At 37.0% G+C, this 17,597-nt stretch overlaps 1 protein-coding gene across 1 annotated transcript in view; it reads left to right on the top strand.

The window, feature by feature from the left end:
• Positions 1-17,074, top strand: part of LOC150095942 (uncharacterized) — a 48,921-nt gene extending 31,847 nt beyond the window's left edge. The window contains exon 5 of the mRNA XM_090409570.1: positions 16,172-17,074. Coding sequence (XP_090265696.1) covers positions 16,172-17,031 — 860 coding nt within the window. The 3' untranslated portion in view covers positions 17,032-17,074. The remainder of the gene's footprint in view (positions 1-16,171) is intronic.
• Positions 17,075-17,597: the final 523 nt, after the last annotated feature.

Below are 17,597 nucleotides of genomic sequence, written 5' to 3'. Positions count from 1 at the left end.
TTAAAGATATCAAGCAATTTTATAAGCTAGGTTTTTAATCCTTTTTCCCAAGTAAGCAAACAGACAAGTAATTCAAGTTTGCTGCTACACGTAGTGCAACACTAGGCAAGGTGGAGTAAGCTCTGATCACTTTCCTTAGAATTTTCCCCTAATGCAAAGCAGATTTCCTTGCGGAGATGTATGCTGTTATGCATTAAGGTAATGGTCACTACCCAGACCGGTTTCGATCTTTATTGAGGCATTCCATATATTTAATATGACCGAAATGGAGGTAAGCATATAAATATCTATTACTTTATCGTAATGCATACGTAATAGTGGCTATCTGTAATACACACAACAGTGCATTACAAATAGCCAATAATTATATTCATTCTTTAGAAATAAACGCTTAACAGGAGCATTGTTACATTCAACATATCATGCGTAAAGAACATGGAAATCACGTTTATATCAAATGATAAGAATAACATCATACTGTCAAGAATACAGGGAAAGCGGATGCAATATGCAATCAGAAATCAAAACTTCAAAACATAATATTGCGTGACTTAAATATGTGGGCATGTCGAAAAGTAATGCAATAGCTCATCGTTTGGAAATACATCATCCGCACACAAAAGAAGGGTTTGTTCATGTATTTCCTCACACGACATCATATTGACGTTGCACTGCGTAATTAGCTCTAAATTTCATTTCTGTCTTTGAAACAGTGAGGGGGGGGGGCGGTTAATGTAACGCCGTTACGAATTGCAGAAACAGACACCGAACACAAAAAAGGCAGAGATCCATACCTTATATTTTAAAGTCAAAAACATTCTCAACATTTTCTTTTCAGATTTTCGATTTTTTTTTTTTTTTTTTTTTTTCACTAATGCCAAAAGTGGCAAACTGGCAGCCTTTTTATAAATAAAGTCGAGTAGATATGTATATACAGGTAACCCTCGTATAATGCGAATGTTAGGTTCCATAGAAATTCCACGTTATATAAATCGCGTTATGCGAAATTCAGATCACATAGAAAAAGTAGGGTTATGTTACGAAATCGTTTTTTTTTTTTTTAATTATATAAACAGCAATGACATTGAACAAAAATTTTTTTTATTTAATTTAGGTAATTCATGTAAGTTAAGAAAACATATAACTACGAAACAAATGCATAGTATAAAATTATAAAAATTACAAATTGTACGTCAACTTCATTGCACATAATGCCTAAATGTTTTAGGCAAAATAAAATAGTGCATATTTTAATCTTTCATAGCACGAGGATTTGAGGATTGGTTAATAAACACTGGTTTTGTCATGCAATCACCTGATGTTACTACAAAACATTAGAGTTATTCTATCTTTGGAAACTTTGAATCCAGAAGCTACTCTTTCGTTTTTCGAAATATAGGTGAATTTTTGCATTACCCCCTCCTTCCCAGTATGACCCGGATTCATCCGCATTGAGCACCTGGTCTGCACTATAAATGTTCATAAACTTTGAGAGCTTTTTGTTTAATAAGCTTTCCATCCAAATGAATTTTCTTTTGAATGCAATCTTCTATCGAAATCATTAGAGATTTCTCCATTTTTTCCCATTGGCATATCGCGTACACGTGCAACGCGCTTTGCACTTACCGTTGACCCAGCAATAAACACTTTCTCGGATTTTATGTTCACTTTGTTTGATTGTTCGAATTGTTAATTCATTTAAATTCAAAGTCTTTGCAGCAACTCCTGGTTTTTCTCCATTTTTCAACGGATCCAAGATTTTAATTTCTTCTTCGAGAGAATTGAATTTTCTTCTCAATGTTGGTTTTTCCCTTTCGTTGCAGTTTGTGACCATTACTATAAAAATAATTGTTTTACATAAAAGGATTGCATATTAATTATGTATATAACTCACTAGAAAATAAAATGCTCAGCTTGAGGATAATGTAATGCCCTTTCCTGGCAGAAAACGAAGACAATCTTCAAAAAACGGCAATTGTTTATACGGTAAGCAATTGATGTACATGTGTAATAAAGGGTATTTCCCGTAATATAAATGCGTGATACATGGGCGATACGAGCATACGCAAATATAACGAAGATAAAATTTGATTTTCAAGTCGCACGGTGAAAAACACATGAAAAGATAAAGGGTTACTACAATTTGTGGACCGTGTTATATTGAAACCGCGTTATACGAGGAGTTACCTGTATGTATATATATATATATATATATAGCGAGAGAGAGAGAGAGAGAGCCTGGTTAGCCGCGGGGTCAGCGTATCGTCCTCTAGCCAATATGTTGCGGGTTAAAATCCCGCTGTGAATAAGGATATTTGTGATTGTTTCATTTATTCATGCATTCAAACATACACAGTTATTCAGATACACTCTCCCAAGATTGACTTCATTATTGAGAGAAGTAGACCCATCCCTCCCGCATATGGGAGAGACCTTCACCCAGCGGTGGCGATTCTACAGGCTGATCATTATCATTACACACACACACACACACACACACACACACACACACACACACACACACACACACACACACACACACACACAAGGGATTTTTTAATCAATTAGGGACCACGAGATGGCGGCAGTTGTATTCCACACGCTCTTCTTTGGATGCCGTTTAGAATCACCGGAAGTCTTGAACTAGCTATTTATGCTTTACTACGGGCAGAGATAGGCTTCACCAAGTTGCCAAAGAAAAAAAGTTACGTAAATAAAAAAATATATATACTGGGTGATTATAAAATAACGTCAAGTGTTCAGAGCCCTCTAGCGAGTAATGTATTGGACGAAACACCAATATTCGGTAGACGTACACAGTGGAACATGGGGATTCGATTTAAAAAAACAAAATAGTACTAAAAGTCGCCAACAGGGTAAATTTTGGCGCTTTTTACCGAGTAAAATGTATTAATTTGCATTATCGCGTTTCTTGTGAGCGATCATGCAATAAAAGGAAAGCATGTGAGATTTCTTATCATTCGTAGACGAACTGCTTTTCGATGCCTCTTACCTTACGTGAGCGTGCTTTGTTAGTCAAACTCTATTATCAGCGGAACAGCAATGCCAGTGCTTGTCTTCGTGATTTTCGGCGTATGAAAAATTTACGAAAAGGGCCGATTAGCATAACAAACTTACGAAAACTGATTCGACGATTTTAAACTACTGGAACTCTAGCAGTGCAGGTAGGCAGGGGATGCAAACCAATCAATCACCAAGTTGAACAAGTTGCAACTGCTATTGTTGAACAGGAGATGACGCATGTGCAGGGTACTAGCAGTGCACGAGCAATATCCCGGCAAACGGATATCGCATACACAACGGTGGGGAAAATTCTACATCAGATGTCGAAGTTTTACCCCTATAAAATCAGTCATGTTCAAGAATTGCGCCCTGGTGATGCGACCACACGAATCGACTTATCTTTGAGATTCTTAGCGCGCATGGAAGTGGCTGATGCATGGCCATGGCAGATTTTATGGAGTGACGAAGCGCACTTTTATTTGAACGGCGATATTAACACACGCAACTGTCGCATTTGGGCTGCAACTAATCCGCACGTGTGTCTGCAGATGTCTATCCACTCGCCCAAAGTCACAGTGTGGTGCGGATTTAGGGCATCTTTTATCGTCGGTCCATATTTTTACGAGGAAAATCGTCAAAATGGACCAGTGACCTGTTCCCTCAATGCTAATAGGTATGCCAGTATGCTACAGAACTTTGTGGTTCCACAACTGCAACAAAGAGGATGTCTCGATTCGACCATCTTCATGCAGGATGGTGCACCACCCCACATCGGACTTCAGGTACAGCGTGTTTTGCGACAACATTTCTCTGACAGAAGAATCATTAGTCGTGCATTTCCAACGCCATGGCCACCGAGATTGCCTGATCTCAATCCTTGCGACTTTTGGCTGTAGGGATTTCTTAAAATAATCTGCCGTATATCCGAGTTGCATTTTATCAGCGTTGGATGTTAGATCACTAATCTGGCTAACTTTATCTAAGATTCCGAAAAAAGTTATTATAGAATGATTGTTCGACCGAAACCTCCCGTTTCTCCTGGGAGTTGCATATAGATTTTTTACTTCACTGCGAAGATTACCCAGAACAATTTGAAGGGTTTTTGATACAATCGATGTTCTTCTGCCTCCCTGTTATTCTAGTAATGTTAATGATTGTTCGTAAAGATCCCAGCCACATTGTCCGCAATGTGGCGGGGATCTTTAACTCCTTTAGAGGGGGGATGGGAGTGGATTACCCATTCAAGGCCCAGGTGTTGCTATTTGCTTGCAGAAAAGGCTCAAGCTCTAAAGCAAAGAGTAACGGGCTAAACGGACCATCCTTACTTCTTTTGTATCTTTATGGGGATCTGATAGGATGGCATTTATAAGGAGGCGAGTCTAAGAGGTAGTATGAGCTCCTTCAATAGTAGAGCGGAGAACCCCTCTTACCTCCAAGTTGCTTCAATATAGAAAACAGATGTGAGTGCTGGACACTATAAATCCCGACTTAAATCTACCGTAAGCAATGCCATTGACAGTTAATGTTAACTAAGTGAATCAGGTCTCTTAGTAGGAAAAGACTGAATTCCATTGCTCGGCCTGGCACACCATAGACCTGTCTGGATTTGATGACATATCTCATCCCGATCTGGAGTCGGTTAGGGAGTCCCTGTTTGACTTCGGGATCAACGCAATGTGACATTGTACTAACTCACTTGGCATTTCCCCAGTGAGAAGAAAGGTGTTGAAGAGTATCACCAGATAGGAAGAATGAGGTCCTACGCCTCGCGATAGAATTCTACGCCTAATCCATCTGGCTCAGGTGACTTTCGGGCACGGCATTGTTTGTAAGTCGATGTTGTTTCTGTTGCAGCGATTGGTCTATTTAACCCTGCTTGTATGAGTAGAGAGATCACCAATCATCCAGGGAGAGCAATCAGGGGAAGCGCTGCTGCCTTTGAAGAGTCACTGGTAGCGCTAAAGTCGACAAGTATTTGTTGCGTGGTATTTAACTACTGGCTACCTTCTTTGATGTCACCGATCATCCTCTCTTGCCGGAACTTTGAGTAAACCTATGATAGAAAGCCGTTGATGGTTTATCGGCAAGCGTAGTTGCCCCTGAATTTTAAGATTTTTCTCCTCCGTCTGTATCGTTATTTCTTCCTATATCTCCGAGTTTATTTCTCGCAATATGTTATCACTTTGTATATCGCTGCGTTGAATGGCTTGGAACCAACTTCGTTCCTTGTAAAGATCTCCAAGCCGCTGTCTTCTAGCAAATGCATGTTCCTTGTCCCATTCGATCATCTTCCTTTTACCTTCGCCTTAAAATTAACCCACGTACCCCCAGTCCCAGCCACCGTTGTTCCAAGTGGAGCACAGATGTTGAAGCTTAGCTGAGAACAGGGACTGAAAATGTGATGATTGTCTCCATGTGCCAGGGTCAGCCTTTCGAAGCATTGCAGTGTAAGTCGGACTGGTCTGTGATCCGATATGTTATTATTAAAGTTGGCCCCTCTTTCACTCTGTCAAGTGGTGGGGTAGATACATAAAAGCGGTCTAGCCTTGTACCGACTCCGCGGTTTAAACAGGTATATGCTATCGTATTTGGATTACGAACTCTCCATACATCTACCAGTTGGGCGTTTATAGCATGAATATTACTTTCTTAATTTCTAGCTCGTGTTGTCGGATCTGTATTATAAAACTCGTCATCTTCCGTTTTCTGTTTCATATTTCTACGTGTCAAAGTTATTTTCCGTGTATTTACTGATCCTACTGCTGACTATGTATTCCATTTATTGATTAGCGGGGATGGATACTTCCAGTTCCATGTGATCCTCAGACTCAGAGAAATCTTCACTCACAGTTCCACATCCCTTACCATCTTCCGCTTTATTTTCAGCGTCTTCTGCTTTTCTTCTATTTTTTTTTTCTTAGTTCCTCTTTTCTCTTGCTTAGCTGAAAACGATTATTATTAGTTTCAAATGCTCCGTGTCTTGAATTTCGTCTTCTTCTTCTTCTGTCCGTACTGGGTGCGCTGTATTTTCAAGTAGGGGGGTGATGGCTTGTGTCAGGAGACGACGTTTCAGGCTCTTTTGATGGCTCCATGAAAGATGTTTGTGCAGTTTTATTTTCCCTGATACAGCTTGCGAGAAGGTGCCTTTGTGTTGAGTTAAAAGCTCTGGCAAAGTGTCATTATTATTAATAGGTGGTTTCTCTTATTGCTTCTGCTCTTTCGGCGAATGTCTGTTTGAGGGAAATTATTATACGGTGGTCTGAACTATTACATTTTTTACAGGACTTTTCGCATTGGCCAGAGATGTGCCCTACATCTGAGTTGTAGCACCAGGACCTGGGGCAGTCAACGCCCAGGTGGTCAGGAGAGCCAGCGCAAACATTGCTTCTGGACACCCGGATAGTTCATTAGAACTCTTAATGCCCCTATGGTAACGATGTTCGTTACTGGTGTTTTCATATCAATAGTGAACGATATTGCGCCGGAGTACCAATTTGGTTCTTCCTGTGAGGTATATTTTTAATGTTGGAAGCCTTTCCCTCATTTTGAGAAGGTTTGTATCAGGATGTCATCTCCCTTTTCCAGATATTCCATTGAAAAACGCTCTATTGCGATGGTTTTAATCTGGCTTCCCACCATAGTTGGCCTCACTGTATTTCCCTGCACTCGGAAATCCTCTAGCAGCTTACCTCTAGTTTCAACATCTTTGATAACAATGAGATACTTTCCACCCCCGCATGCGGAATGAAAGAGTCAATTTTCTTCTCGCCCACTGCTTCTTTAAGTCACAACTCTCGCTTCATCATATCCGGAGATTTCAACATTCAAAGTGCGGACGCTTGGAGGGATCAGTATTATTTTACTCATTTACTTCTTAAAAAAACAAAAGAAAGGTTGAAAGTGAAGATAATGAATTACTTACCACAAATAAATATCCCGCAGTATAAAAATACTACCATCAAATCCTTGACTATACAAGACAACTAAATCGAAAAAATCCCTTACTAGTGCAACTAGTACCATCGATGCCAACCAAAACGAGAGCAAAACAGCGGTACAAAGGAGTCACTGTCTTCTGGTGGCCATTTCACCTGGACGCAGTTGCACTGACTTGGGAGCATCATATTCCTCCAATTTATTCCAATTCCTTCAGAAAGGAACTTCCTGACCCACTCTGATTTTTTTTTATCTTTGCAGACAATTTTACAACCTGGCTGAATCAAAGTTTTTATCAGAGTCTGCCACAGAGTCTCCAAAGGTTGATTATTATTTTCACTATTTTATTATTTTTCCTCCAATGATATTTGTTTATCATTTCAATCTACAATTCATATATGAAAGCTCCTCGACTTTGATTTTTTTTTCTCAATCTTCAATCTTTTTTCAATATAATATTCACTTTCATCATTTCATAAGTGGTGATCACTTTCTGTGTGAAATCCCCCATACAGTCTTGTGTCTTGTTATCAGCCTGATGGAGCCATCTTAGCTAAGTGGATATCGGCAAATCCCTTTGATTGGAAAGAAGTGGGTTCGAATCCCATCTAGCACTCGAAGAATCTATATAAGAATTTTTTTTTCCCCTGTGAAGATGAGTTTTCCGGTTCAGCAGAGATGGAAGTCTGTTCCCTCCGAGCAATTGAGTTTTTCATTCCGCAAAACAAGAAACCAGCCAGAAGAACACACGCAGTATACAGACACATTACAGATAATTACAGCTGAAAACCTCGAAGACATCGCTATCAACAATAAGATACTTAATGAAACTTTTCTTATTTCTTCTATCTAAACATATGAATTTTATATATGAATTTGTGCTCACCTTTATGTTTTACATAGTGTGGTAAACAAGGAATGTATGCTCATTAATGTGGAATTAAAAGGGGAAAAATAACATTTTGGGAAGAAATAAAACAACCTCTATTGCAAAAGGATATTTCCATTAACTATGGCAATATTCTGCAGCAAAGAGTAATTGAAGTATCACAAAAGGAATGCATAACATCTTTAAACGTAGGGACTTACGGTTCAGGATTTTATATACGATGAGAAAGGAATTCAGCCATTTCGCTCTAGGCAACCCATCTAGAATAGACAGAATTCACCTTCCAAACTAACAAGGTACTATAAAAAGCGTTAAACATATTCCAGTTGTCTTCATTGATCACTACATGGTAGAGACCAACTTCAGTTTTCCCAAAAAGGAAAATCAAAAAACATTATTAATTGTAAACTTTCTATTACGGAGATTCAATAAAATGCTAACTGAGGAAGATGAGTTTAATACGGTAGCCAAATAAATCATAGCAGCAAAACTTGAAAATGCAATCAGTGCATGAGAGAAGCATTTAAACCGAATATCTGAAAGGAAGCTCTCAGAGTAGGAAGTAGAAGAAAACACCAACGGTACAGAGAGCAGGAAGCAGATCGGAAAATATTATCTAGCTTACGCTATCTGGATAGGACAAACAGACACGTAAAAACGGAAACCGATTTTTTAAAAAATAAAACAAAACCACTGCAATACAAGTAAATAGAAGGAGCATGCGTGTCTACCGGCACATTAAAAAAACTGTAGAAAATGAAGAAGGCAAAACATCCGCTGCCTTACTGTTTGAAAGAATAAATGCACTGCATTGTGAAGGGGAAACGCTGGAAGAAGATGCAAGCTTACCGAAGGTGTTCCATTAACATTATACATCTCTGTTTGTTTTTGTGTGTGCGAGCACCTGCGCGTATCGCTTAATCAAAGCTATATGCAATGGAATAACCACTTCGTTATCTTTTCTAGTCAAAAACCTTCTTACTATGCTATCACCTCTTTTTTTTTTTTTTTTTTAATAACACTTTTGCCATATGTTCTAACTTCCTGTACAACAGCCATGAAAAACAGGTCACCAACAGTCTACACCAGGTGGCACCACATTCATATCTTCATTATTCTTGTAATCTCGTCTTTCAAGCGAAATGTTATGAATGCATATTTTATCTTTTTACATTTAGCATTTAATAAGTTAAATGCGAACATATTTCTGTAAAGCAAGGGTTCTTAACTCACATAAGCTTTTATTAAAATGTGAAGTTATGGATAAAGTATTATTTTCATATTTTTAGTTCCTTTAACTAAACATAAACGAGAAGTTTTGTGGCTATTTCATGGTTGAAAATACTGCTTCTCTATAATACCCTCTGGTTTGTAGGGTTAATACTGAAAATTTATTATTATTTTTTAAAATTTTTTATTAATTATAATTGCAGTCATATCAAGAACGCTGAAGTTAGGATGTCAAATGTTAAAGAAAGGTTCGTGTGGTCTGATGTGTTACACTTTGAATTTATTTCTACACAGATAAAACAATCACGTTTTGAAAAGCATGCAAATTATTGAAATTGAAAAAGTATGAAAATTACTGAAAATGTTGTGCACTTATTTCCAGAATACCAATGCCACCACCATCTTGCCAAAATTATGAGATCGTGGATTAATCAACAACACTTAGAATTAGTCATTCCCTTTGGCAAATCTACACATACCGGCTGCTGAATTAGAAAGTTTCTTAATACCGTGCTGGACTTCCTTTAGCCCAAATTACAGCACATATGCGGTTTGGCATAGACTCCACGAGGTGTTAGGATGGACTACACAAGGATTGCATCTACGTCCACAACTTGCGAGACGTTCACCAGACAGTCCTTTAACTGGCTCAGATTCGAAGGAAAGAGGATTTCCAGATCTGTTTTTCTAACCTGTTCCATAAATTTTCAATGGGTTCAGTTCCAGACATTGCAGTGGCCAAGGAAGATGGCTAAATTCCCTGTCGTGTGCTCACTGAACAATTCTTGAGTGACAGACAGTAGCATTGTCCATGAAACAACTGTCACCTGCTGGATAAAATGTCTACATTGTATATTTGGCTTGATCGGCATGTTAAAATATTCCTTGAAGGACACCTTACCTTCCAGCAATATCAGGGAACACGTTCGGTACCAACAGAACATCCCCCCCCCAACACACACACGCACCATGACACCCCTATAAAACTTTGAGTTTTGTTTACAGTACAGAACAAGGTGCACATTGACTGGTCGGACCACATGAGTTTTTTCCAGTTTTCCCGTGTTCAGTCATATTCCTGATCCCTGTAGACGGACTCTCCGTTTCTTTCCAGAAGTCAGTGGTTTCCGTATAGGTATAGTGCGCCCACACTTTCTAGAGCTTCGCTTGGCTTTGTGCCAAGAATAGTGGATTCATGCTGAAGGGCAGAAAAAAATGAAGGACGTACGAATTGGTCGCAAACACGCGAAATCACGTGCTTTATAGATAAAATATTCCAACTGTTAGGCAAGCAAAATAGTTACCACTTTAAAAACAACAATGATCATAAAAGAGAAGTTAATTTTCCTACGTGTAATAATAAACAATCATCCCACAATATGGATTGATTACCTTATTATCGGAATGGATTCTCCTTCTGTTGATATGCGCAGAAGTGTCGAAGGGTCTCGTATCTGTGGGCGTACTATATGAGACTACCAATACCGATCCTCTACATTTCTCTATGCCTTGTTCAGGGAAATGTAGAGGATCTCCTTTTGCGGGGAGCTACGGCACCGTTTCAGTCCCCCCCCCCCTTTTTATCCGGACTCAGAACCGGCATAGCTGACGAATCAGACCTATGACTGGAAGAACCCTGTGTGTTCACGGGACCCTTTTGCCTGTTCTGGGGCGGACGAAAAACCCGAGTTTCTGGGTGAAAAAAAAAAAAACACTCCTACCTTCGTATGAGACCGGCTAACTCAAATTTCGTCCAAAGAGACCAGATAAAGGTTCCTCACGTCACGGACGGGAATCGAAACCAGATCTTTCCGACCAAAGGGCTTCGTCTATACCGACTGAGCTACAGAGGATCTAATCAACAGTACTGATTATTACCGAGCGGCGGCGGCAGCGTTCTTGAATATGTGCATACACCAAGTGGTTACTCCCTTGACAAGTATTTTGCATATGTAAGTAACGATTATGTATATTTGCATAAAACTTTCTAATTCGGTGCCAAGTATGCAGTGCCGCGCCGTGGGTAGGAGGCGTCCTTGTGCAAAACCTTTTCAGCGCCCCCATTTTTGCGAAATATTTTATGTTGTTAAAAGTACAAAACAGTTTATACGCATACATAAAAATAAATTTTATTTAACAGTAGTAGAACATTGTAATCACTGAAATTCGTTAATAAGGAATTTTTAATAATAAAAATGTTTATTTCGTTAATATATAAATACAACAGAATATATATATATATATATATATATATATATATATATATATATATATATATATATATATATATATATATATATATATATATGTATATATATATATATGTATATATATATATATGTATATATATATATATGTATATATATGTGTGTGTGTGTGTGTGTGTGTGTGTAATTATATGCTTCAACTCGGTTGTTGTGATACATTTTTAAAAATAGATTTAATGACTTAAAAACCGAGATTACTTATAAAGATTTAATAAGCTTAATTCAACTAGTTTCGGCTTATAATAGCCTTCATCAGGTATTCTTAAAGGAAGAGAATAGTAATAAACATTGAAATATCTAAAAACTTGAAAATACAGGTAAAATATTCTGTATCCTCCTAGACAGTGCACCACATGAACTAGTAATTTTAAAGGCAGCATCTCCATCCCATATATTAGCACAGTCTCTAACAAATTAGCAAACGTCCTTAAAAAATATAACATCAAGACGTTCTTCACCACCCTTCCAAAAATCCGTTCTCTAATCAGCCATCCAAAGTCTCCTCATCACAACCTAAAATATCCAGGTGTATATAAATTATGGTGCGATTGCAATATCCCTTATTTCGGACAAACCAACAAATCTGTTGAGCAACGTATAGAAGAGCATAAAAGAGACATCTCTTACAAAAGATCACATGCAACTGCGTTATCCAGTCATGTTCTGTTTTCAAATAATCCTAATGATGATCAACAAAGCCACTCCGTTTGCTGGGATAGATCAGAAAATATTTTTCGCTCTGATGATGAGTTTGAGAGAAAAATTATAGAATCAAGGGAAATCCTTCTGAATCCTGTCCACTTAAACAACAATTTGAGTTATAACATCCCAGATAGCCATACTGCAGTTATTCAGTATTGGCCTTCACGTGAGTCTGCACGCATACTTGCAATAAACTATGGCACGTCTGTTAGAACAACTTGAAAAAATACAACGTTTTTTATGTATCAATTATGTGTGGCGATATTTTACCTGTATTTTCATGTTTTTAGATATTTCAATGTTTATTACTATTCTCTTCCTTTAAGAATACCTGATGAAGGCTATTATAAGCCGAAACTAGTTGTATTAATCTTATTAAATCTTTATAAGTAATCTCGGTTTTTAAGTCATTAAATCTATTTAAAAAAAAGAAATATATATATATATATATATATAAACAAAAATTAATTTTATTTTAATATAAAAAGAAATATAGCCTGTGTAGCTCAGTGGATGATTTAATAAGATTTGAAAGATATTTATTTTGATTGTACATAGATGCTTTAGTGTTAATAAAAATATACTCAGTGGATGTGGCGTTTGCACACCACCGCGCTTGGCCGCACGAAGGAAGACTTGGTTTCGAGTCTAGTCGGCGACTAGAGGAAATTTTTCTAAGCCTTTTTTCGACCGGTTCCCGAGTTAGTCGATCTCTGGCACGGGCAAGCAGGTTTTTCTTCCCGGAAACTCGGGTTTTTCGTCCTGTAAACTCAAGAAAATCGACCGTAGTACCCACATTATTTCAGACATTAAATATATTCTGTTAAGGTTAGGGACCACGAGATGGCGGCACATTTGAGCCGTCTCTCTTCACTGCGTACCGCTTAATTAGTGATAGCATTGGGCCATCTATCGCTGATTGGTACCAGTGGAGATTGAACTGCCCACTCAGTCTCCAAAAAGTTAGGGCTAAATGGCCTCGCCTACTCCCGTATACTGGAATAAAAAGGCGTTAGCTGATTTTTTTTTTTTATATAAAAATAAATATTATAGAGCCTGTATAGTCAGTGGATGTGGCGTTTGCACACCACGGCGCTTGACCGCACGAAGGAAGACTTGATTTCGAGTCTAGTCGGCGACTAGAGGAAATTTTTCTAAGCCTTTTTTCAACCGGTTCCCGAGTTAGTCGATCTCTGGCACGGGCAAGCGGGTTTTTTCTCTTGGAAACTCGGGTTTTTCGTCCCGTAAACTCAAGAAAATCGACCGTAGAACCCACATTATTTCAGACATTAAATACGAGTGGGGTTAGGGACCACGAGATGGCGCCACTTGTTGTGCCGTCACTCTTCACTGCGTGCCTCTTAATTAGTGATAGCCTTGGGCCAGCTACCGCTGATTGGGTACCAGTGGAGATTGAACTGCCCACTCAGTCTCCCAAAGTTAGATAGAGCTAAAAACGGCCTCGCCTACTCCCTACTTTTTTATGACATAAAAAAAGATAATTCGGAGATATGCTTTTAACTGTATAACAATTAGGATAAATGTAGATTTATTTTACATATTTTACATTTAAAAATATCTTTAATGTCTAAAATTCATAAAATTCATAATATTATTTTTAATTGATATAATTGATAAATCCGTTAGACGCTTTCCAGACATTGTTGACCGCAAATAATTTTTTATTAGTTTCAGTTTTGAAAAGTTTCAGTTTCTCCTGATGCTACGGATATTGGTAATGTTAAATAATTACGCATCACAATCGCAGTATTTGGAAACGTGTCGGTTAATTTATTTTCGTATATATAATTTAAAACATCCTAAGGAGCCGACTCTTTTTAAACAAAACATTATAAAGTTTTTAATTCCCCAAATAAAGTCATACCCTCAATATCGCGATTGTCGGAATCTTGATTGTCGCTCAGTTTTAAGTGCAAATCTTTACAATGTTCCATTAAATCTTCATCGCTCCAATCTTTTAATTTGCTAATGTATGAATCTTTCCGTGACTGAAGTTATTGTCGTGTCTAAAATCGCGAAGAAAAAAAAAATTTTTTTTTTTTAATTTTGTTTAGGATCATGCGGTGTCTCATCTGATGCTTACCAAACATTTTTGTTTTTGTTATTTTGAGAATGTCTTGAAAAATAGGATCAATATTAAGATCTTTTGCAGTTCTAGTAATATTTTCAAAATATTGGTCTGTTTGGCGAGTATTTAATTCTTGTATAACATAATCAAGATTTTCTGTAATTTTTCCTATATCAAATGTCGGATTCTGCAATATTTTGCTTGCAACATTTACGAGATTTAAGATTTCGTATTAAACATGAAAGAGCAAATAAATTTAAACGAATAAATCTTTGAAATTAAGTTGTCTGCCTGAACTCTAGAATCCATATCTTTAGTTTCATCTTCCGTAATATCAAAAAAAGAGCCTGGTAAATTTCCTTGATATTATTTTTAAGTGGCTTTATTGCTTTATTTTTATTTATACAATTGTGTAATTTATATAGTACGATATAATTCAAGAATAAGAAAGTTTATATGTGTGTGTGTGTATATATATATATATATATATATATTATTATTATTATTATTATTATTATTATTATTATTATTATTATTATTTTCCCGTGGTGAAATGGCGCCCCTCATCTTCAAACTCCCTGTGCAGGGCACAATCTGCACAACCGCACGACGCGGCCCTGCAAGTATGTATATAAGCCTATCATATATATATATATATATATATATATATATATATATATATATATATATATATATATATATATATATATATATATATATATATATATATATATATATATATATATATATATATATATATATATATATATATATATATTTCACCTGATCTGATCCTAAATGAATAGGACAAAAGAAGTCGTAAGTGCAGTTTATATGGAGACCTTCTTAGAAACGAACTATGATGAACACGTATTATAAATGTAAGGATTAAAAAATAATAATTCATTGCGGTTGTTTGCCGTTCTCCTTTCCTCTATGTTTATTAAAATCATTAATGACTTGGATAAAAAGAATGGCCAGACGCCCGTTTATTTTATCTCTCACTCTAACATGAAAGGTATTAATATGGATGTCCACTAGATTTTTATATGTTACTGTGATAATTTCCTTCTATTCTTCCAAAAGAACATTAGTGAGATATGTCGAACGATTTGGACTGCTCACAATCGGCCTTTTATTTTATCCCTCAAGTGTTCTATGGAGGTTGAGAATGAGTTCTGTGCCGGTCAGTAGAGTTCATCAACATCCTTCTCATTCGCCTTGTGGACGGGGATATTGTCGCGTTCATAAAGGATAGGACCGTCAACGAACTGTTGTCTTAAAGTTGGAAATACAGAATTGTATAGAATGTCATTATGAGAAGCAGCGTTAAGATTCATGTTATTTGTTAGGGGCCCAGTCCGAACCATGAAAAAAAAAGCTCCAAACCATAATGACTTCCTCCAGCAAACTTCACAACAGCTTGCACAATACATTCAGACACGTAGCATCCGACGAACTTAGACTCGTTCGTCGGACTTCCAGTGGTGAATTGTGAATCATCACCCCACAGAAACTTTACTACTCCAGAGTCTAATAGCGACGAGCTTTACTTTACATCACTCCACCGTACGCTTGGCGTCGATGTCAGGCTTATGTGCTGCTACGCAACCATGAAAATCCATTTTCTTCAGCTTCAGATGAACAGCTGTGGTGTCGGTGCATGTAAGGATATTTCGAAACTCGGTACAACGGAGGACAGGTAATTTTTATTTTTATTTTATTTTATTTTATTTTATGTTTTTTGCTCCACGCACTTCAGCACTCGCTGTGAGTTTATGTGGCCTAAATGTAGATGTTATTGTTTACTAGTTGTCAACATCAAATATCCCTCAAGTATGGCATTAAAAAACCCTTTCTCTAATCAGCGATTACAATAGATCATATAAATCTTTGTTCTTCAGGCTTCTGGAAGATTACGTAGGTACCTTAATTATGGATTGGATGTTTCTTATATTTTATTTTATTTAATCAATTTTATTTTTCTAACAATTTGGTGATTTTCAATTAATTATTTTTGTTTTTCATTTTCAGTGTTCTTAATTGATGATGATGCCCTCACCATTCACTGCAACGGCGGTCGTCTGGGAAATCAGATGGGAACTTACGCTGTACTTTTTGGCCTCAGTGAAATGAACAATAGAAGACCTTATGCCCAGAAATGCAATACGAAACTGTTAAAGGAATATTTCCACCTAAGTGCTTTCGAAATTGACAATCTAAATCAAAGTGACAAAAGACCTTTTGCAGTAGGGTCACAGTTCAGAGATCAGGATAAACACATATCTCCTGCTGTTAACATCCTAACCGGATATATATATCCAATATCCTATAAATTTTTTCATCATATACGAAAAGAAATTCTAAGCGAATTTACTTTCCATAAAAACATAACAGACTACGCACAAGAAATACTTTGGCGGCTGAAAAGGAATCAGTCCACCGCAACATTTGTAGGGGTACATTATAGATTGGGAGATTATTGGAGTTGGTTAAAACATTTTCATGGCAAAGCAGTGGGTCGAGATTATTATGTAAAAGCCACAACATATTTTCGTGAAAAATACCCCAATGTCATATTTGTTGGGGTCAGTGATACTAGATCTACTTTTGAGAAACTGGTGGAAGGTTTAGATATAGCAATTCCTCCGACACCTCCCAGACCAGGTTATGACATGGCTTTGTTGGCAAACTGCAATCACACTATCATGAGTTATGGCACTTTTGGCTTCTGGTCCTCTTATTTGTGTGGGGGTGAAGTGACTTATTATTCGGGGTATTTAAGTCCAGACAGTGGATTTCTTCGTGAAGTGCCAGATGATCAGTTTTATCTTCCCGAATGGATAGGGATAAATGTAAATGTAATAAATTCCACTGAGATTAGAAAACATTGAAAACAAAACTGTGAATAAAGATAAAATCATGAATAAAAAGATTTAATACAGGTATGTATCTTACTAAGGATAAATTAAAGGTATTTATTGATATAAATACATCTCATCTCATTTTTAGTAGGCACACTGAAAAAGTTGTCATCGATAAATTCGGCAGCCCAAACTAAAACTGATACTCTTCAGAATTTCAAATATTCAAGTTGTCTGCATATGTTTTATGGTAATTTAAATTTTCGACAACGTTTGCAATGCAATCAAAGCTATACAGAATATATATTTTACCTCTTTCTCATCATGCTTAATATTGCATAAAGTAAATTAGTATTAACATTGTTTTCTGGAATTCTGTGTAGTTCCAAGACATTCTTTCGAGGAGGCCCTTTCTAGAGACAATGCGTATCACACATTTTTGAATAGCTCGAGCTCACCACCAACTCCAGTATCATCGTTCTCACGCAAATAATAAATTACCTAAATCTTATGTTGTCCTTCGTGATCCGTAAAAAATGACTCTTATGCATTCTTCACGATGATCCCTTATTCTTCCACTGAATATTACCCTTTGG

This window comes from Typopeltis vanoorti, chromosome 19 (genome assembly GCF_054136105.1).
Source record: "Typopeltis vanoorti isolate ZY-2024b chromosome 19, IOZ_Tvanoo_1.0, whole genome shotgun sequence".
Classification (NCBI taxonomy): Eukaryota; Metazoa; Arthropoda; class Arachnida; order Uropygi; family Thelyphonidae; genus Typopeltis; species Typopeltis vanoorti.
This window is presented reverse-complemented; position numbering and strand designations above follow the sequence as displayed.